This window comes from Battus philenor, unplaced genomic scaffold (genome assembly GCF_028537555.1).
Source record: "Battus philenor isolate CCGP_79_NKW_IND1 unplaced genomic scaffold, ilBatPhil1.0.hap1 SCAF_5, whole genome shotgun sequence".
NCBI classification, from domain to species: Eukaryota; Metazoa; Arthropoda; class Insecta; order Lepidoptera; family Papilionidae; genus Battus; species Battus philenor.
Genome location: NW_027181715.1, coordinates 5875549 through 5896982, shown reverse-complemented (window position 1 = coordinate 5896982; position 21434 = coordinate 5875549). Strand labels below are relative to the sequence as shown.

The 21434-nt window shown below is 30.0% G+C and overlaps 4 protein-coding genes across 5 annotated transcripts in view; 1 reads left to right on the top strand and 3 right to left on the bottom strand.

Moving 5' to 3' along the window:
• Window positions 1-1404, bottom strand: part of Cip4 (formin-binding protein 1-like Cip4) — a 59041-nt gene extending 57637 nt beyond the window's left edge. For both annotated transcript variants that reach the window (XM_068772593.1, XM_068772592.1), the window contains exon 1: window positions 1156-1404. In XM_068772593.1, coding sequence (XP_068628694.1) covers window positions 1156-1179 — 24 coding nt within the window. In that variant the 5' untranslated portion in view covers window positions 1180-1404. The remainder of the gene's footprint in view (window positions 1-1155) is intronic.
• Window positions 1405-2189: 785 nt separating this feature from the next.
• Window positions 2190-6568, bottom strand: LOC137929856 (NLR family CARD domain-containing protein 3-like). Its single transcript, XM_068772977.1, has 7 exons — window positions 6397-6568; window positions 6037-6184; window positions 4902-5079; window positions 4561-4774; window positions 3930-4063; window positions 3097-3186; window positions 2190-2306 (listed from the first exon to the last, which is right to left on the bottom strand). The coding sequence occupies exons 1-7, from the start codon at window positions 6566-6568 to the stop codon at window positions 2190-2192; spliced, it is 1053 nt and encodes a 350-aa protein (XP_068629078.1).
• An 84-nt stretch (window positions 6569-6652) lies between these two features.
• On the bottom strand, window positions 6653-8062 carry LOC137929855 (dynein regulatory complex subunit 5-like). Its single transcript, XM_068772976.1, has 4 exons — window positions 7897-8062; window positions 7223-7473; window positions 6912-7086; window positions 6653-6843 (listed from the first exon to the last, which is right to left on the bottom strand). Exons 1-4 carry the CDS (start codon window positions 8060-8062, stop codon window positions 6653-6655), a joined length of 783 nt encoding a protein of 260 aa, XP_068629077.1.
• Window positions 8063-8697: 635 nt separating this feature from the next.
• Window positions 8698-20240, top strand: mtm (myotubularin). The gene is made up of 12 exons (XM_068772589.1): window positions 8698-8932; window positions 9344-9532; window positions 11420-11494; window positions 11589-11774; window positions 12199-12414; window positions 13428-13564; window positions 14338-14463; window positions 15209-15290; window positions 15779-15949; window positions 16966-17173; window positions 17943-18160; window positions 18574-20240. Exons 1-12 carry the CDS (start codon window positions 8807-8809, stop codon window positions 18718-18720), a joined length of 1881 nt encoding a protein of 626 aa, XP_068628690.1. The 5' UTR covers window positions 8698-8806; the 3' UTR covers window positions 18721-20240.
• The last annotated feature ends 1194 nt before the right edge of the window (window positions 20241-21434 follow it).

Here is a 21434-nt window from a genome sequence, read left to right as displayed (position 1 = left end):
TGTATCATAGTAGTAGAAAGAATAAACAAAATATACATATAAATATAGAGTCAATAAATTTTAAAGACAGTTAACAAACAATTCATTAAAAATGGGTACTTAATGAAAATTAAAAACATTATTAGAAAATCACTAACATTAATTGATAAAATTTTATATGTCAAAATTCATCAATTTCTATATACCTTACATATACCTTAATACAAAGAATAAAACACAAAAGTTTAAAAAATAATACACACCATCATTTAGGTTGCATCAGATATAACTAGACAATGGCAATGAAGAGCCTATGTTTTTACAAACATTAGCAGCACTATAAAATTGTCTTACCAGGTTGATGTCATCAAGCAACATTTGGAAGACACTACCATGATGGTGATAGTGAAGATATTGCTTGATACTGTGCAAATAGATTTAAGTTTCTAAAATAAAGTTTTTTCTTTTAATTTTTGTTTCCAAATTTATCTTCACCCTTAAATATTCTGTTTATAAAACATTTCATTCATCCCTACATCTTTTAAATACATTGAAAGTTAACAGTGTCAGTAAGATACAAAATTTAAATGAGAAAAAATTATTTTTGAGATACATGACAAATTTAATTGCTTAAATATATTTAATATAACATATATAACATAACTCAAGAATGCGAATTATTTGCATCACAGGCATGATAAGAAGCTAGAAACTGTTCATTATCCATAAACAAACTAAAGGTAAACATAGAATGACATCAATCTTTATAACCACATTAATAAAGTACCATGGACAACGGAAAAATGTTATCAAGAATGTAGTACTATTTTTTTTTTATAGAAATATTAATTTAAAACTTGACTTTTATAAAACATTTGTTTTTAATTAACAGTACGAGTGTTTTTAGGTCGGTTAAATTGAGTTTTAATAGTAAAAATATACTATGAGTTTAAAAAAAATGGAAACAGTACAAAATAAATAAATCAACTTTCCAAACACTATACGAATACTATGTGACTATTTTCAATTATATATAATAATTTTACTAATTCTTTCTATAACCATTAGGTCAGAGTATTTGACTTACATTAAACTAAACGTTAAAAAAAGTTATAATAAAGTAACATATTAGTCACTATGTAAGTAAAGAAAAATTATATAGTTGTGTTCACTTACCCAAAGCTCTGTACCCCAATTCATTGTCACGGTTGTGATATCACCCAAATTTCACTAAAAACATTGAAGATTCACTAACACAGATATTGAGAGTCTTAATATGAGTTATATTCACAACTTTATTATTTATTATCACTAAATTAAAATACCACTGTTTCAAACACTAAACATGGCTGACTGACTAAACCACAGAGTATCGAAATAAAATAACTGACATATTCACTCCCATGACACACAAACAGACTACCAAAAGTGCCAAAGAAAAAGTTAATACTGGTTGGTTACTGACGTTTATTACAAATGTTGCCACTGTACTCAACCGTTCAAATACCGAGCAGTAATTTCGTTCGTGGTATCTGTATGAAATTTGTTTTAAAATAAATTATATTTATGACAATAATTAAATTCTTCTGTTCGCAGATGTTAATTAATTCATGCTTCATTTGGTTTAGAATAATAATAGAATTGCTGAAATCAATTTAAGAAAACAATTTAAATTTATTATAAGGGTAATAAAAAATTTGTAGAATCGCAATATTAATTAATGACCATTAAGTCATTAATTTAAAGTTATGATTATATTAGCCATACACAATACTGATAATTTTTTTAGATTTTTCTATTAGTAAAATACGAATAAGTAAAAACAAATTACGTATTACCATTTGTGGAATTATATAGCATTAGTATATACCTATCATTGTCATAGCGTATCATCATTTATCTTTTTATGATCTGTGAGCGTTTCTTATAAAATACTAATAATTTAATATAACTTGCATAAAGTCATCGTTTTAATTGTGCTAAAAATTAATAAATAATAGCTGCTTAATAATTTTTACGATTTTTAAAAAATAGTACTAAAATACTGCTTCGTAATGTAAGTTGGAAATAATGAAAAAAATTTCGTGAATAAATATAAAAGGTTAATAAAAGCAATTACTATGGTTATTGTTTTTTTTATTTTAATTAAGAACAAAATCATAAATACTTATTTGTCTGATAGTCTATTATAACAAGGTTTTATTTGAGTTTCATTGCTCGTCTTCGTTGGAAATACATATTTTGATTCGGCGTTGGTTATTAAGAAAACGAGGTTCCAGCAATGAGCCATCGGATCGTCGTCTTACTAATGCAGTGCGACGTACTTCCTGTAAAGTTATAATAGGCACATTAACTAATCTATTCTACAAACTAGTTTACTAGATCATTTTATCGATAATCCTAATTATTTGCAGTATAAAATACGACCTGCGTACTTTAATAAAAAAAATATGGTAATTTAAATTTTTTCTACATTAAGCCGATGATAGGTCTTGTTAATGATCGTCTGAACAGATACCTATAAACATTGCACAGGTTATAAAAATGACTGGGCGGCAAATCTGACATTGACATACCCGGGAATATGAATATTACAAAAACTTCCATTTTTTTTTACTTATTCACGTCTTTGTGCATAACTGGTGGAAAAGCAGTTTTTTTGCAATCAATTAACCTAATTTGAATCTATTCAATGCTTATTTATAGAATTTTAGTCGTGTTATTATTATTTTTAAAGCTACATCTTACATTTCATGATAAATGTAAAATATACCATTTCATGTTTTTAGTACGATTAGTTTTAAGGTATTTAAATTTAGATTAACGTTATGTTATTAATATAAGGCTCGCCTGAAGCGACATAAGCCTCCCCATCTTATTCCAGAATTCTCTTTCTGTGAGACTGATTTTAGTCTCATATCAGACAGATTTTGTATAACCAATACATTGTAATTTTGTATGGTTTAATCAATTTATTTGACATTTATCCTGTTTTGTCAGTATTTTTACAAATGGCTACAATAAGAAGTATGTTTCTATCTCGAAAATTAACGTTTGTAATAAAAATGTATTATTTTTGCCTCTGTTGTGTTGCTTCAATGAAAATTAAAAACTTACTTTGACAGGCTCTAATAATACGTGATGGCTGGATCTTCTAGACGTTGATGCACCCGTAATTGATGAAGTGCGGGATGATGGTAATGGACTCTGAACAGAATATTAATATTATATTAACCATAAGCATCGTTATCAGAAAGTATACATCATAATTTTATTTTTAAATTTTTCATACTATTTAGCTCATTATTGTGCTAGACCAGAAAATATATGCCGATGAGATTTTTATTTGCTTCTCAACGAATATATGTCCCAACTCTAGATTAAAACATTGAGGTACTCGGCTACTGTCGTTCAAACTACATTAGTATGAGAAGGCGTGTCCGTAATGTTGACACAAAGCTTTAAAGATGACCATGGGGTTCCAGCCGGTAGACGTCTGGCACAGACGTTGCAAACGAAAGAAAAAAGAAAAGAATATACACATTTTTGTTAACATTCGTTTCTTAAAACATAAACTACTTGTTGGTAACAACAATAACATACAAATGCCAAGAGTTGTCTCTGTGCTCTCTGAAGACATCGTTTCGTTGTAAGACGCATATAAGAAGATTCTCCGAAACTTTAATGAATTAAAGTAGTAATTACAAAAATTAAATCAGTGACGTCGAAAAAGATGACATTGCATTCTATTTTTAAAACACTATTAGAGCTTTCTCTAACACCTGATTTATGTATGTAAGAAAAGGGACCAATATTTAGCCACTCCCGCACATGCAGTCATAACCGTGCATGTGCGGAAGTGGCTAAATATTGGTCCTTTTCTTACCTAGGATGGACTTTCGCAAAATAACATCTGATTCCATTAATTGATTTATGTATGTTGGGTATACCTTAAGCGCCGGTACAAATCCAAAATCGGTTGATAAAGGCTGTGCTTGAATATTATAAGTGCCCTCTTCTGAAGTTACGGACACGATTGATGGACGAGCAGATAACTGTTGCGCTAATAATACAGGATCTGCTTCTAAAAAGGTTAAGAACATGAGAATAAAAACTATTTTGATACATTTACTTTACAATCCATATTTCATTGTTAGTAACATTACCACTTTTAAAACGGATTACCACATATGACTTACGTCACAGAAACGTGGTCTCTCACTTTGGGAGTTGATCAACAAACAGTCGTCTGACGAGCCATGGAGAAGACTATGGTCTAGATTTCTCTACGAGTTTGACTCAAAATTGAGGAGCTCCATAGATGATCGAAACCGACATGACCCAGCCGATTGGCAAGTTAAAGAGGCACTGGTAAACCACACGGCGTACAGAACACATGGCCGCTGGGGCTTTAAAGTTCTGGAATTGAGACCACAGATCGGCAGCGTAAGACATGCAAGATTAATACATGACCTCGGTCATCTGAAAACGCTGGAAGCAGAATGCTTTCACACGGTCCGGCTGAAATGATGATGTTGATAAATAAAGTAAATTATATTTAAGCTAAAACCGCTAACATACCAATATTCATTCCCTTTGCAACCCTCCTTGCTTGTACTACTCTTCCAGCGCTTCTCTTAAATCTTATACCTTTCTCTGTTTCTCTCCTAAGTCTCTGAGCGGCAGCAGCAGATTCCGCTATTGCCATTGCCAGGGAACTCATTCCCGATCTTTTCAAGTTAATATCAATAATGTAACTAAGACATATCGCATTAGAAAGTGTCATGTCGCTTGGCTAAAACAAATTCAAAAATAGAAAGTTCATAATTTAAATTAAGAATTTTTGATGACATGTTTTTAATATTGGGTAGTGAATAGATTTTTTAACAATGTAAATAATAATTATTATACATATTACTTACTGATCCAATATTATTCACGCTTATGTCCAATGATCTCAATGGAGTTTTAACTAAGCCAATAGCTCTTGCTAGTAAATCGCCGCATGTTGGATGATATTCTGTGTTTAACGCCGACCAAACACCGTCGGGCGGCTTTTGCAATGGATCTGGTTTTATACCGCAACTTGATATGTTCAAACTATAAATATGAAAAGGTCATTTCATTCGTTCATTTCAGTCGATAGACGCCAACTGCAAATCCTTCCCTAAAGATCGCCACAACGACCGGTCTTTCGCTGCCCGCATTCAGTGACTTTTCATTGTGGGAAATAGCTGGATTTTATCATCCCTTCACCTCATGGACGTCACTCGAGAACTTAATGGCTGTCGTCTGCGCGAGCGATGTATCCTACCTACTGCCATAGCAGACGAGCAATTCTTCGAATTACGTCGATGATTTTGGTTCTTAAAAGTTCTTTGGTGGTAAAAAAGTTTAAATAAATAAAATAAATTATAATATATTATTTTATTTTAACTTCGTTAGCAATCCTTCCCATAGTTTTGTAGTCTTTTGTTTCTGTGTAGGCATATCTTATAAAAATACGACCATGGCACCTTTTTGAAATTCAAAACCGTAGCGTGAAAGCTTTATTAATTTGTTTAACTTAGAAGGTATCGTAGCAGCTCGGCAAGGTCACTACAATTATAAAGTCGAACTTTTGAACAGGTGACCGCCTTAGTATCGACTTTAAGATATGTGTCAATGTATTGTTATTATATATTATTTATGTTTTTATCTACTGGGTAGAAATACTTAGTGGACAATTATGTACGTCTGAGAATATTAGAAAAGCTTAATTTGATAGAAACAAGTTTTCGTATAATAGCATTGCATCCTTCCACTTCCCAACGCGGGTCGATCTAAGACCAGAACAAACTCGGACAGTTTTTTTTTTGGTGACTAAGTTTACAATATCCTCAATACAATTGTAGAAAAATTTATTCCTAAGCTTTAACTTTATATTTTTACAGGTTTTGGTTTAAGCGTAACTTTTTTAAATTGTTATAATTTAGAAAAGTCAGAGACATTGGAGCGTATTGACATGTAATGCTCTCCCAAATGAATTATCAAGTCGTACAATAAAAAGATATTTACGATGTTAAGTTACATCCTCTTGCTAGAGAAACAGCAATGTGAGCAATACCATCAGAGCCAAGCTTATTGTTTAGTCGTAAATCCAAGTTTCTTAAACCACAACTTGTGTGGTTTAATACATGTGCCACACTTTCGATTCCGTTAGGACCTGAAAATAAAAAACAAATTCAGTCGTTAATAAATGCTCTTCAATAGAAATAAATCATTATTAACATGTTTACATAAACACTTTTTCGTTTAATAAATTTTGAGCTAGGAGTACATACTTCAACAGTTAATTTATGTCAATTTCTTTCTATTCTTCTTCCTACAGACATAAATTTAAAGAATAATGTGATAAATTATTTTCAGAACACTTACCAAATAAATTATCAACTAAAATAAGATTTCGTAGTTTATCATGTTTTAATATAAATTTTGCTATGGATGATAAACCTTCATCACCAATCTTACAATGGCTAAAGTCAAGAGTTTCTAAATTTGAATTATCGGATAAGCCGCGTAAAATATATCGCACTCTTTGACAATTCATATCACTTCTTGTTATTCTGAAATCAAAGAACAAATAATTAAAACGTATTGACATTTTATTGCAAAATTAAACAAATAAATCTTTTTAAAAGTTGTACCTCAGTATTTTCAGATGGATGCATTTTTCCAAGCCATGAGCTAAATTCCTAGCATCGTTGTTAGTAAATTGAAATTGATCTCGTCTATATTCTTCACCAATGTTAGTTAATTGATAAGTAATATTTAATTCGGTTAAATTATTTAAGCTACCTAAAGCTGCATGCAACGAGATATGATCTGAAAAATACCATTATCAAATTTATGTCACTTTTATTAATAACGACTTTTCTTACTTTTTCAATTACCTCTGTTTAATACTTCAGGACCTCCTGATGTTTTTAAACCATTTTGTCGTCGACTCGTTAACAAATTTTCCATTTCTGGGGACGTTGTTCTTTGTACAGGTATATCAGATGGAATTAAATTTTTGATATGTAACGATTGTATATAAGGTCCGCAAAGTTTTACCAAACTATTTACCTAAAAAGTTGTTGTAAAACAATTACTCATTTTGATTTAAAATAATGATAAGGCGATGATAAACCAATAAATTTTTAAATTAATGGAAACTTATGTTTTAAGAATGCAAGCATGATTTGGAAAAGTTGCTATATACCTTTTCGGGATCGTATTGCTTAGGATTCATATTCCCAAGTATGTCTGCGTAATACCGTTCCATAAAACGGTTAATCCAGGGTTTTTCTTCTACCATTAATATAGAGTCATTCCACGTGGATAAGTAGCAACGCTTCCAAAAAATATCACTCTTTATATTATCCACCAAAATTTGTAGCGGTATATTAGTGTCCAAAATTTGTAAAAATAATTCACGATCTTTCGCACAAAATTCATCTAATTTTGGAGAACCTAAAGAAGTAATAAAATAAGGAAAAAATTTCATAGGATGTTGTTGCTAGGTTTTACATTAACATTTATTTTATAAAATTTATATTGAAATAGAAATATTCTAGTATTAATAATACTTTAAAAACACTGTCGTTGATTGTTATAACAAAATAAATAGGAAAATACCGCTGGATAGTTAGGGCTTTTAAATGTATGCAGAGACATATATTGATTATGAGGTCTATAAAATAAAATCATTTTACAGCCCTTTTTTTAATTTACTCTTAGGTAATATAAATATTAATTAATATTTGCTTAAAAATTTTGTTTTTCCTTTTATTCTTTTCTCTCTCTTTTTCATTCAACTAAAGTTAGAGTAAAGTATAGTTTTTTATTTTTTATTTTTAATGCTAGCTGTCAAAGTTTCTTTTTAAATATACTTACCAGCCCAATCTTGACTTAACTTTTCAACGCAAATACTCGAAAGAGATTTTGGATGATTTGTATCCCATTCAAAGTTTTCGGCTTTCAGTTGTCGCTCAGGTTCTAGAATATAACTTGGTTTATACACCATAGATGTACTCGAAGAAATTGTTACAGGTAATTTCATGTTTTGTTCCTTAAAAACTTCTGTTTGATGAAATTGATTAACTATATTACCTCTTTGAAATGATTTATATGACTAAGACACCTAACAACGATACAAACGATTAGGGTGTTATGGCAAGATATTGATTTAATATTTCATGACTTTATCAGAAATAATTTAGAGAAATGAATGAATTTAATAAAAAAAAGTTGAGTATTAAAATGAACAATTTTTATATTTGAAATTAATATAACACGGTTTCTGCTTAACGATTCTATATGTATTGTATGAGTGAGATCATCTGTATCTTTACGACTAGTACCTTTAGAATTAGCAATTTGATATTTAAAATTTACAAAATAATACGATGATACCAGGGAATAGTAAATATTATCGCTATATGTTTTTTGAGTAATGTCATCATAAGGTACTGATTTTGTGTGTTTTATTTAATATTAATGTAAATATGCTGAACTTATAAATAAAATATGAATTTATTAGTTACAGGAATTTTGATAAAAAAAATTCAAATTCGCAGAAGAAATAATGAAAATTATATTTGAATATTGGTAAGTTTATCAATGTATCAAATTGCTTGTAGTGTGTATCGTAGTAGGTGGCTGTCAGTATTGACGTTTAACATTAGTTAAGTAATAAGTATAAACTTAGTGGAGTCATTGTGATAAAAACTAATGTTTCCTTTTAATAGCTCGGAGTTTTGTTTTTCTTTTTGTAATATTGTAAAAACCAACATCTTTTTACAAAATGGATAAGCATAACAGCTCAGAGCTGCTTAGTTCTGATTTTTCTCTGTCTAAGAATGCGAGTTCAGATTCCTTGGATTCGGATTCAAAATCGAGTTCATTAAATTCCAAACACGGACAGGACTCCGTAAGTTTCCTAAAAGGATTAATTTATTCCTCTTGAACCCTGTAACCGTTGCTTGGTCACTTCCTGAAGAATCTACTGCATTGATTAGATTGTTCATAGATGACAGTTGCTTTTTGCAGTTTGTGACTCTAACATCTACTTCAGTTCTTATGTAGTGCAAAATGAGCCAGAATAAAGCCATTCATGTTTGTTTATTCGTTAATCGTATTCGAAAACAGAAAGAATATAATGAACTTATTAAGGCTTGTATATATTTTAATAATACATTATAAAGACATGTTCTATTTATTTGAAATTTGAGTATTCCTTTTAATATTTATGCTTTTATTACAAAATAATTCCCTGAATTATATATTTATCATAAAAATGTTTTTTGCCATCAATGGAATAAAAATGTTTTATTTATTTTAGTCTCAACTATTGGGAGATATTCAGTTGCTAGATGGAGAAAAGGTAATGGGTGTTGCTAGAGATGTTACATACTTGTGCCCATATAGTGGACCATCTAGAGGAGTTCTTAAAGTCACCAACTACCAGCTTCACTTCCGTCCTACTGAAGCAACTGCACTTCAGAGTACCTTGAGTGTTCCTTTGGGTGTTGTAAGTTATTATTTAATATTTTTGAAGAATTCTATTTCATAAACTTATAACAATATCATCATTTCAGCCATAGGACACCCACTGCTGAAAATGGGTCCCCCCATAGATTTTCAATAAGATCAGTAGCATTCAGTGTCTATAAGATTAAATAAACAACATTTTTATTAAAATTTCACTTCAGGAACATGTGAAAAAATGTTATTATTTTTTTCACTCAGTATTTTTTTATTATATGAATTATGATTTCTTATATACAATAAAAATACTTAGCTTATCATTTAATTTTTATAAGGTTAAATTTATAAATAATAACTGTTATTTATTAGTATATGTTGATCAAACATAGAACTGCTGATCTATAATACTAAACCATAGTTTGTAATTGCTAAGCTTTCAATAGCTTGACATTATAAGAGAAGGAAAATAGATATTTTAGTAAATAACACTTATAAATAATGTCTCAATTTATTCAGAACTTAATTAATTTATTTGTAACCATGAAAGCTTTCAAAGTACATACAACTGACATAATATGTTATAAACTTTTTAATATCTATAAGTTTAATAGCAATACTTACACAATGCATACATTAACCATTCTTATTAAGTTACATAAAGTAGTTATAAAGCATGTTTAGATGGAGATGTGAAGGAGACCCTTTTTAAACATTCTTTATTTGCACAAACATCAATTTTCATGAGACAGTGTGGAAATACATGCTGGGCTATTTATAATGGGATTAATTTAGTAATACAAGACTGTTGCTTGTTCCGACTTGTACATGTATACTTGGTCTGGTCATAAATACTGTAATAATTTAAAATAAACAAAATATTACTATTGATTTGAAATTTGTCATTTTTATATGATTGTTCATTGAGTTTTCTTATTTTCGCACCAATGTATCGTGTACTATTTTTTGATATTAAAATGGAGCAGGGTGATAAAGAAAACCAAATCTCTGTTGCATATTTTATGACTCGAGCCTTGCTGCCTGTAAGATATGTACCAGTTATTTCTTAATCATAATTCTAAAGAGAATAAGGCGGTAAAATTGAAACAAGTAGTATAGCAATACACAAACAGGAGGTTGTCAGAAAATTGTTTCTAACCTAACCAACAAAATGACCATATTTATCCTAAAAGCTCTAAAGAAGGTTCTCAGATGGCAAATATAGTACAACATGGGCATTATCCAACTTCAATGATGGTTTAGTAGGGTGTTAGGTATGAGGGAGTGACAAAGCCTTATTTTTATGAAAATATCAAAACAAATATTCTGGACGCCTTCAGAGGCTGATTGTCATCTAATCCTGATTTTAATCCATTGGATTATGATTTTTAGTTAGTTCTAGAAAGTAAAGTATGCTCTAAACTCAATGATCATTTGGAGTCCCTAAAACAATCCATATGATTGGCAGTGAAAAGTTTTCCTATAAAAAGAGTGCATGTTGCCATTGATAACTGGCAATATTTTAAGGACTGTATTGAAGCCAATGGAGACCAATTCGAAAAAGCTTTATATATATCTGTATAAGCTTTAATGCTTGTATATTAATATAGTTTAACAAACACATTGTATTAATAATAAATGTTACATACTATAAAAAATTGGTTTTTCTTGGTAACAATATTAATGGTGAGATTGTAGTTTGTTTGTTCAGTATTAACAAATAGTCTGCTGTTGGCCACCAGTGGTATGCGCCGCTAGAATTTACAATCTAGTATGAGCCACTGGTTTGTATTTAGTGCCTGATCAGACAATCCAATGAAAGTCACTTGTGGGTGGTGCTGGTATAAATGTGTTAATAAGTATTTGCAGAAGTCACAGACCACCAAACAACTAGTAAATATGTAATTATATATGGAAGCTTGTATATTTTAAGGTATCGCGTATTGAAAAAGTGGGTGGTGCATCATCAAAAGGTGAAAACTCATATGGGATTGAAGTCTTTTGCAAGGTGAAAAAGCTGAGCTATATTTCATATAACAATTATTTTAATGAATTTTACATTGAATTAAGAGATATAATTTTTGTTAATTTTTCCTTTCCAGGATATGCGCAATTTACGCTTTGCACACAAACAAGAAAATCATTCAAGACGTGGTATATTTGAAAAGTTGCAGCAACTAGCTTTTCCTTTATCCCATCGGCTACCTTTATTTGCTTTTAGTTATTCTGAAAATTTTCCAGAGGATGGCTGGCATGTGTATGAGCCAATTGCAGAACTTAGAAGAATGGTTTGAACATTTTTAATCCTACTTAATATTTGATTGGTGCCGTAATAATATACTTTTTAAATTATTAAAAAAAATATAACCCTTTCATGCCACACCAAATCAAATGCAAAAATAATTGTTTCCTAAAATCTTGCGCATTAAAATTCTGCATTATTTAACTAAAACTTTTGGATATACTAAATTGTTTTTAAAATGTGCAAATGACGCTTGGATCAAACAAACAAAATAATGTCTCTAAATAAAAAATGGAATAATGTATACTCCTCCCGGAATTTCATTTGGCACATAGAAACTTATGATAAAATGTTTTAATTTCCATGCAACTAGTTTTTGAATAAAAGTATTTAAACTGAATAATGAATGTTTGCATAACATTGGATTAGTAATGCGGGTTAGCATTAATATTATATTATGTTGATTGCAGGGCGTAAACAACGACATGTGGCGCATAACTCGCATCAATGACAAATATGAAATCTGTGACAGTTATCCTTCTGTGTGGGCTGTACCGGCTGCTGCTAATGATGACCTATTAAGGTCTGTTGCAGCTTTTCGTTCTCGAGGGCGTATACCAGTGCTTGCTTGGATACATCCCAGTTCTCAGGCAACTATAACAAGATGTAGTCAACCTTTAGTTGGGGTATGCACCTTTAAACTGTTGTATTACAGATTGAGAAAATGCTTTTAAAAAAACTTGACTAAGTTAATATTCGCCACCTCTCAGATCAGAATACATTTTAGTTGATGAAAGCTAGGCTAGGCTAGCTCTATTTAATTTTAGCTTTTAACATATTGATCTTTTTTAACATACTTCTCGTGATATACACAAGTGATCATGAATATTACAGCATGTGCAGTATGTTTTTAACGGAAGCCCCCTTATCGCCGTGTGCACCACTTAAGCGCTGCTTTCGTAGGGTCTGTCAGTTAGTTTGTACTTTTTTTACGGCTAGTTTGAGTTTTAGATTTTTTACCATTTGTGCCTCAAACATGATTATAAAAAAATTTCAATAAGTATTCTATAATTCCATAAATCAGTTTAAATTTTAAAATGTCTTGTTATTTTATATGCTAGGGGTGGCCAAATTGTAGCTCACGAGCCATATGCAGCTCTTTGAACGATTTTCGGCTCCGATTGACTGTCCAATTATTACAAAATGTAAATTTATATAACATAATATATATAACATAAATGAAAGCTCTTGGCAAATCGAAATAAATTACTAGTGTGAATTATTATTATTCTACCATAACATGAGCGAAATCCAAATACCGATCATAATTAGCTGTCGTATTGAGCTGTCATATACAAGTGCCATTATATGAAACTTCAATACACATATTTTGTACTTTTGTTTAAATAATTTTAATAAATATGATTTTTGTAAAAAAGCTTCTTTTGCGTGTTTTAAATGCGTATTCAATTGCGACTCACAAAAATTTAAAATTTCGTAAAATGGTTTGCACTATCTAACAGCTTGGCCACCACTGGTACACATTCCGTCAGCCTTCGGTGGTTGACGCGACCTAAATCAGTCAGTGCCAGCCAGTGTTAGTTGATGTAGCTATTATGTATATGAATGTATACGTAATATATACTCATCTTAATTTGTTTTGTTATAAAATTTACTAATTTTAATAATAATTTTACAGGTCAGTGGTAAACGTAGCCGTGAAGATGAAAGATACATACAGCTGATAATGGATGCAAATGCCCAGGCGCATAAACTATTTATAATGGATGCTCGACCTAGTGCTAATGCAATTGCGAATAAGGCTAAAGGCGGAGGGTAGGTTGCTTGATTAATTATATAAGGTGCCTCAAGAAATGTAATAATCTTTAATGACATAATGTTATAATCTGTAATGTCGTCATACTCTTTAGAAATTCATTGTCAAAACGTGAGGCAAGTTTATGAAGTATTTCATACAAAATTATCTCAAGAAATGCCACATACAGTTTTCTTAATCGTGACTTTACCTGTGGGATTATATCAAACCTAAAGTTTAAGCCATTAAATGACTTATTGAACAAATTTCAAAATCGTATATTTTTGTAGTAAATGAACTTCTTGACTGTTTCAATTTATGTGAAAATTATTCATGTTATAAAACTTAAGAATTGAATTGGTACCTTCAACTACCTAGTTATTGAGGCTTATCTAATATTTATTTAATATTTTTATTGTACACACTAGGATACATTCAAATAGTTTCATAACAATAAACAAAAGAGTACAATCGGCGTTCTAATCACACAAACAATCTTTGCAATCACAAGTATGTTCAATGTCTTATTAAGATATTGTGACTTTTGGAATGCATGTAAAATTTTGAGATCATTAAATAAAAATAAACAGCTTTTAGTTTTAATTTTGTTATGAGTTACTATTATAATTAGGTATATTTAATGAATAAATATTTTTTAATAAAGCTTACTTTTGAAACAACTTAGATATTTAAAAAGTATTTAAATTACAAGTTCAATTTGATAGTTTACTGATAGGAAATAGGAAGTATCAAAGGTTTATATTTTTTTGTAATAATTTTCTTTTGTTTTTAGCTATGAATCAGAGGATGCTTATCAAAATGCCGAATTGGTATTTTTGGACATACATAATATCCACGTAATGAGGGAGAGTTTGCGCAAGCTTAAAGAGCTTTGTTTTCCACAAATCGATCAAACGAGGTTAGAATTAATTCATATATGTTGTCTTTATAACAGTTACTTTACTTCAGTTTTATTTTGGTAATATTATTCAATTTGAAATCTAAGGCTTGTGTTTAGCACTGGACCTCCTATGATTGGCCTTATTTCAAATTATTAACTTGTACAGTTTAAAATCACATGCCTAGTGAGGCATATCTTAACCTCCCACTAAATTGGAGTCACTTATATTAGTTACATAGATATAGATATATAAAGACGAAAAGTAATAAAAAAAATCGCATAAAAGATTGCGCGAACGTCAAGTAGAAAAATATAAACAGTAAGTATGAATTATTTACTTACATATCAAACTATGTATAGAATCTTTAACTATAGTGCACATTGTTTGTAACTTAAAAATATATTAAATTTCAGCTACCCTACACTTTAATAGCAAGATTTAATTAATATAATCAAATGTATATGTAATATGCATCTTATTGATCAGTCATCTAGCAGATCTATTAGAAACATCTAGTAACATAGTGATTGGGATTTTTAATTGTTACCTGAAAGGATATTATTAAAATACAAAAGTTATTACTAGCATACCTTTAAAAAAATTAACCACATGGACACACGTTTTTACATTTCTTTAAAGTCGTTAATGCCCACTATAACAAGCTTTTCCTTTTATTTGGTCATAAGTATACTTAAAAGACGGCTAGATGAACCCTCTTAGTCTTATTTAATCGAAGGACCTCTATAAATATATTTTTTTTAGGTGGTTCAGTGGTATAGAAGCAAGTTGTTGGCTTAAACACATCAAATGTATATTAGCGGGAGCTGTACGAATTGTCGATAAGGTGAGTTAGTTTTGGCTTTCATAGAAATATCTAAGTACAACCACAGAAAAATAATATTAATGGGATGTGGAACGAAACAAATGTCATTTTTTAGCACCTAAGTAACTTAATTATTATTTAGGAGATGTTATAGAGTTTTATTTTTTTTAAATGTTGGTCAAATATTTTATAATTTTAAAATAAATAATTATTTTATTTTGTAATCAAATGTTTAATTTTATTAGGTTAAATGGTAATGTTAATAGGTAAAAATAAAACAAACAATTTAAATGAAAATCAATTATATTTCAAATCTCTATTTTATTTCCAAATGTATAGCAATTATTTAAAATGATATTAGACACGTCCGCCATAACCCATTGAGATGATGGTTCTTAATTTAAAATTTTTCGTTTAAATTTGTCAAAATGGGTCTATTCGATATTATTGATCTGTATTTGTAGGTAATTTTTTTTATATTGGTTAAGTGTATTTTATTTGTATTCTAGGTGGAAAACCACAAAACATCCGTGCTAGTCCACTGTTCAGACGGCTGGGATCGCACCGCTCAATTAACAGCGCTCGCCATGCTTATGTTGGACCCCTACTATCGAACTCTTCGCGGCTTCGAAGTACTCATCGAGAAAGAATGGTTATCGTTTGGCCATAAATTTCAACTTGTAAGTTTTTCTCATGTAAACATGGCAAAAGATGCTTATTGTATTCCTGTAATAATTTGAAATAGCAAATAAACATAAATTTGTATGTAAGTTTTGATTGTAATCTTTTTAAAATTTAATATTTTATGATGTTTAACGTCGAAGCTATATCTCCCGAAGGACTTAGTTATTGCCTGATGTTATTGGCCTGTCGCTTTTCAAGAAAACAACCTGTATTAATGTAATATATTTAGAGACACTTTGATTTTGATAGATATTAACAGTTTGAATGCCTTTTTGGCTTTTAAGGCGGGAAGGGAGGGTAAACGCGGGACGCCCGTCTCGCCTTGAGGCTGGCTGGAGGATATTATTGATTTGTGAATGTTTATATTATAATAAATAATTAAAATTTCTAGATAACTTTATCTCGCCCTAAGGCGAGAAAGGCACCCAGATTGAAAATTTCATTCCAGACGCCTCTCCCGCCATAAGGTGTAAGATTTTTTTGAATAATTTTTAAAAAAAAATCATAAAAATTGATGAACTGATTTTTACGTATTTTGTAAAGAAAACAGACTATGAGACAAAAAAACTTGAATGGCTCCCAACCAGCGGAGCCCCTCATCGGTCAGCAGTCAAACTGTTAAAATCGAACTAAACAGATTATTTTGCAGGTTGTCTTCTAGCCAGCACAGTGGTATTCAAATGGTTTAAAGTTGATAGGTTGTTGAGTTAAATAGTTTACTTGTATGATGGTCACAAAGGGGTTGACATATCCTAACAAGTGTAAAACTTCCTATTAAAAATAAAAAATGAAAAAAGAATCAAATTTAGCTATCTTGTAACACTATACATTTACTTAAAATACATGTGTATAAGGTATTGAAATTTCTAGTGTAGAGAATCGCTTCCACCATTCACAAGGAAGAGACTACCTTGTTCTGGCTTCGGGTGATGCAATCTATGATGAACTGTGTCCAGTGGACGTACAGTTGAAATGATGATGATGATGATGACTTATTATCATTTAATTTCAGCGTATAGGTCACGGTGACGAGCGTCACTCGGACGCCGATCGGTCTCCTGTGTTCGTGCAGTGGGTGGACTGTGTTTGGCAACTACAGCAACAGTTTCCAACGGCGTTTGAGTTCACCGAGCGTTTGCTTATAACCATAGTGGATCATCTATATTCATGCAGATTTGGAACTTTTCTCTTTAACACAGAACGTGAACGGGTTAAGGAAGGTAATCATTAGTTATTTATTTTGTAACTTGCCGTTGTAATCGTAACTATAGTTTAGAATAGAATATATAATGTACACTACATTTGCATATATGTATTTAAAGACAAGTTTCTGCACTTTTATATATATATATACATACTGCAAACTAGCTGACTCGAAAGACGCTGCTGTTTTGTCTATGAATAATATATCAGTTCAAATGTAAAAAGGTTTCTTAATAAATTGCACTGAAGCTTCTCCTAGAGCAAGTGAGATATAATTGGCTATATACAAGACTTAGATTTCTTAGGATTGATGACACAGACATATGATGACTGCCCATGCTGTATATTTATTAACATTGATAATACAAAGTGTTACTGGTCATTGTATTTTTTATCTATAACAAAATTCTTTAAATGTATTAGAAAACTTATTAAAAAAAGGACAATGAAATTGGTCAAGTCATTCTTAAGTTATGAGTGGACAAGAAGAATACATTGAAATATTATTACAAGTTTCGTTACATTATACTTGGTAAGGTGTATATTTTATAAAAATGTCACCTTACCAATGTCGCCTTAAATTATACTAATATAAGCGATGATAATGATACGAAACTGTTATATTATCATAGTAGCAGACAAGTGTTCTAGGTTTGCAATATAAATACTTGTCCTGTCCTTAGAAAATCATTGCAGTAGCAAAGAGCAAACAATGCTTTTATATAATCTAATTTCTCACTGTTGTGATAACCACAAAATAAATACATAGTAATAACTTTATTTCAGAGGTGAAAGCAAAGACAGTTTCTTTGTGGTCGTACATCAACAGTCGTCAAGATTTATATCTTAATCCGTTGTATTGGGGTCCATCTTCGTTTGGCGCTAGTACGTCTCCATCGCCGTATTCTCGTCCTCAAATAGTTCTGGTGCCGGTCGCGTCGCTAAGGATCATAAAGCTTTGGAAAGCGTTGTACTGCCGATGGAACCCTACAATGCGGCAACAAGTAAGTTATTATATTCATTCAGTTTATAAATACAATGTTCATAAAGAAAAACGTTTGATATTTAAATTTAATTTTAACTTCTAACAAGGTAATATAGATATAGATAAAAGAACATTGAGATATGTTCCAGAGTAATTTTTTTAAGTTTCTTTGTCATTTATTATTGTGTCAAAAATAATTTGTAATTTTCATCTTTTGTAATTATTTTTAAGGTATCATAGTTAATATATATTAAAAAAATTTTGCTTGTAATGCTTTTTTAATCTAATTGTGTACCACAATTTTAATGTTAACCTTTATTTATTTCTTGTGTAATCTCTTATGAACTTTTAAATAGTAAATTATAACTATAGCGTCCCTACTAACTTTTTTGTTTTTATTTCAAATAATGTAACTGTTAATATTTGTTATAGGACCCGATATACCAACGTACCCGCGAGCTGGTGGCCTTACGAGCGCAGCTGGAAGCAGCTGCAGCTGCTGCTGCTGGTGACCACGCGACTCGTCACCACCGCCTTGCCCTCACACCGCCGCGTGTCGCTAGCCCACATCACGTATGAACCACGCGTCAACCTTCATAGGATACTCATGCGCCACTTCGTCTCCTCCCACTGTTGCCGCACGATAAGTCTCTATCCCATTGTCCTTGTCAATTCTATGTCGGATTTTTAAAAATATCAAATATGTTGTCCTCTACTAAAAATTGCAAATTTTCTGATACACAATCCGGGTTACCCATAAATCAACGTAATGAAAAACTACAAAAAATTAATTAATAAAATATTGTCTCATGTTTTTAAAATTATCGATATTCATTTACCGAATTCTATTAACCCTTTGATGTTCTTTTTATAACTTTTAATTATTATTTTTACTGTTACTATAAACATTATAAGTTTTAGCTATCATGTAATACTTTCTTGCTGAGAATTATTTTTATAACCAACTTTAGACATTACATATTTTATTTAAAAAAAATCTTGAATTAGCCATTGCCTGCTATATAAATTGATATCGACTTGACGTTGATTTATAGGACACCACATAATATTGTATTTAGTTACCCCAGTCGACTGGACTAGTTATAATAGACATTATGCCTCTAAAATGTTGCACTATGTGTGCATTCATCACCGAAAAGTTAGAAGGCATTACCTTGCTGCTTTAGGTAGTCAGGTAATAGCGACCTTACCTTTCAATGTTGCCAATATCACAGCCGCTTGCTTCAATGTCATAGAATTTACGAGATATTCTTCAGAAAAAGCACATACAAGAAAATGTAGGAGCTAGTAACACAAATTTCTCATCTCATTTATAATTATTTTACTTTAAACCAGAACGATTATTAATAGCATTTTTATTTTAATTATTCTTTCACCATAGTATTTAATTTAATCTGTGGTTTTTTCGCAATGGTTTTTTTATAATCAGTATATTAAAAAAAAATAAAGCATTTATTCTATAAATAAGTGTTAGAATTACAATGTTGTGTTTTAATTTGCTTATATTAACAAAAGGTCTTCTGTAGTCTTTTGAAATTATGTGCAGACTTTTAGTGTTACAAAGTGAAAATATCTTAATATTTTGTTTCGCTAGTTTTCTCCTATTAGTTATTTAATGTAGATCAATACTTTATTCAAATTTACGTAGACATGGATGTTTTGTTAGGATGACATTAAATATTAATTCCAATAGTGATATAAAATTGAAACCAATTATGATCGTTTTGGTAAATTTCATATATGGAGATGACGCTGTGCAGTTTAGTAGAATAAATTTACATTTTTGCAAATCTAAGTCTTTTAAAAAATAACCGTTCCTGATTTTTTTTTCAAAGATATAATTTTTTTTTGTATCTGGCAACATTCGTATTTTGATATATTTACGGCTCTCTCGACGAATTATGTACACTTTAAATTTTTTAAACTTGTCGATAAAAAGAGATAATAAAGGAAATATAAAATTTAAGTTCAAGTTATAAGCAAAGTTATCTAGGTTATATTTGTTAAATAAGCTATTATTTTTTTCTAACAGTGCATTAAATAACACTTATATTGTATAGACATTAATTAAATTTCATTCTATTATATTTCATTAATAATATTATTAAATTCAAATGGCATTTATTAAATTCTAATTTTTTAACGAGAATGATACTTGTTCTGGTAATTGACATACTGTTAAAAGCTACTCTTTGAATACACGTTTTTAAATGATTTTTGTCATAAAAATATTTTACGTTAGAATTTTTCTAAAATAATTCCCATTTCGAAAACCTCTACACTAAATTAATCTAAGTATTAGTTTCAAGTGAAAACATATTAGAATTAACTAATTTTTAGAATTATACTCTCTTTTAAATTATAATTAAAACTAAGATTATATTGTATTATATTTATTAACTAACTTTAGTTTGTAACTATTGAATATGGAACATGTTTTTTTCTTTATATAGTTTAATGATATTTCAGTAAAAATTACGAAAGTAATTTATTATTAAAATTATTACTTTAAACATTTATTACTATTTTGTCTAATTGTAAACATATAAGTTAACCTGTAGTTATTATTTTTGCTTATGTATGTTGTCGCAACTGCCTATGTTAACATACTTTTAATACAAATGACAATAGTCATGATTGTTTTCACATATTTCTGTTAAAATAATGTTTCACTTGTCAATATATGAATGTGTAGATGAAATGTTTATTATTTTTCAACGTTCTAGTTCACAGTTATCTTTATTTTGGTCGTCGTATCTAATATGTGACACAAATAAATCATTAGAGAACTTTTATAGTTAGTAAGACAGAACATATTTTTATTGTTTTACTAATTATTATTAATGACTTCCTTTATTTAATTACTAGCTGTTGTACCCCCGACTTACCCACTTTACCCACGCTGCCTTTTGAAGGTTTGATTTCATAAAAACCATTCTTAGTAATTTTTAAAGTGTCAAAAAAAATTCTAGTTAAGTTTGGTCCTATATGAGGTATATTTGAAAATAAATTTATTTAATGAATGTGTGAAATAAGGGGTCTCTGCCGTCCTTTCGGGTGTAATTTAGTAAGTTCCGTTCTTAGATGACCAATACACGGCAAAAGGAATATCCCTATCAAATTTTTAATATCTAAGCTATATGGTTCCAGAGATATCGTGATGAGACATCGATGAAACCTAATGTATAAAGTGTTTACAGATGAATTGTTCAGTAACTTTGTTAACTTTGCATAAAGTACGTAAGTAAATTTTGATATTTAAATCATATTTG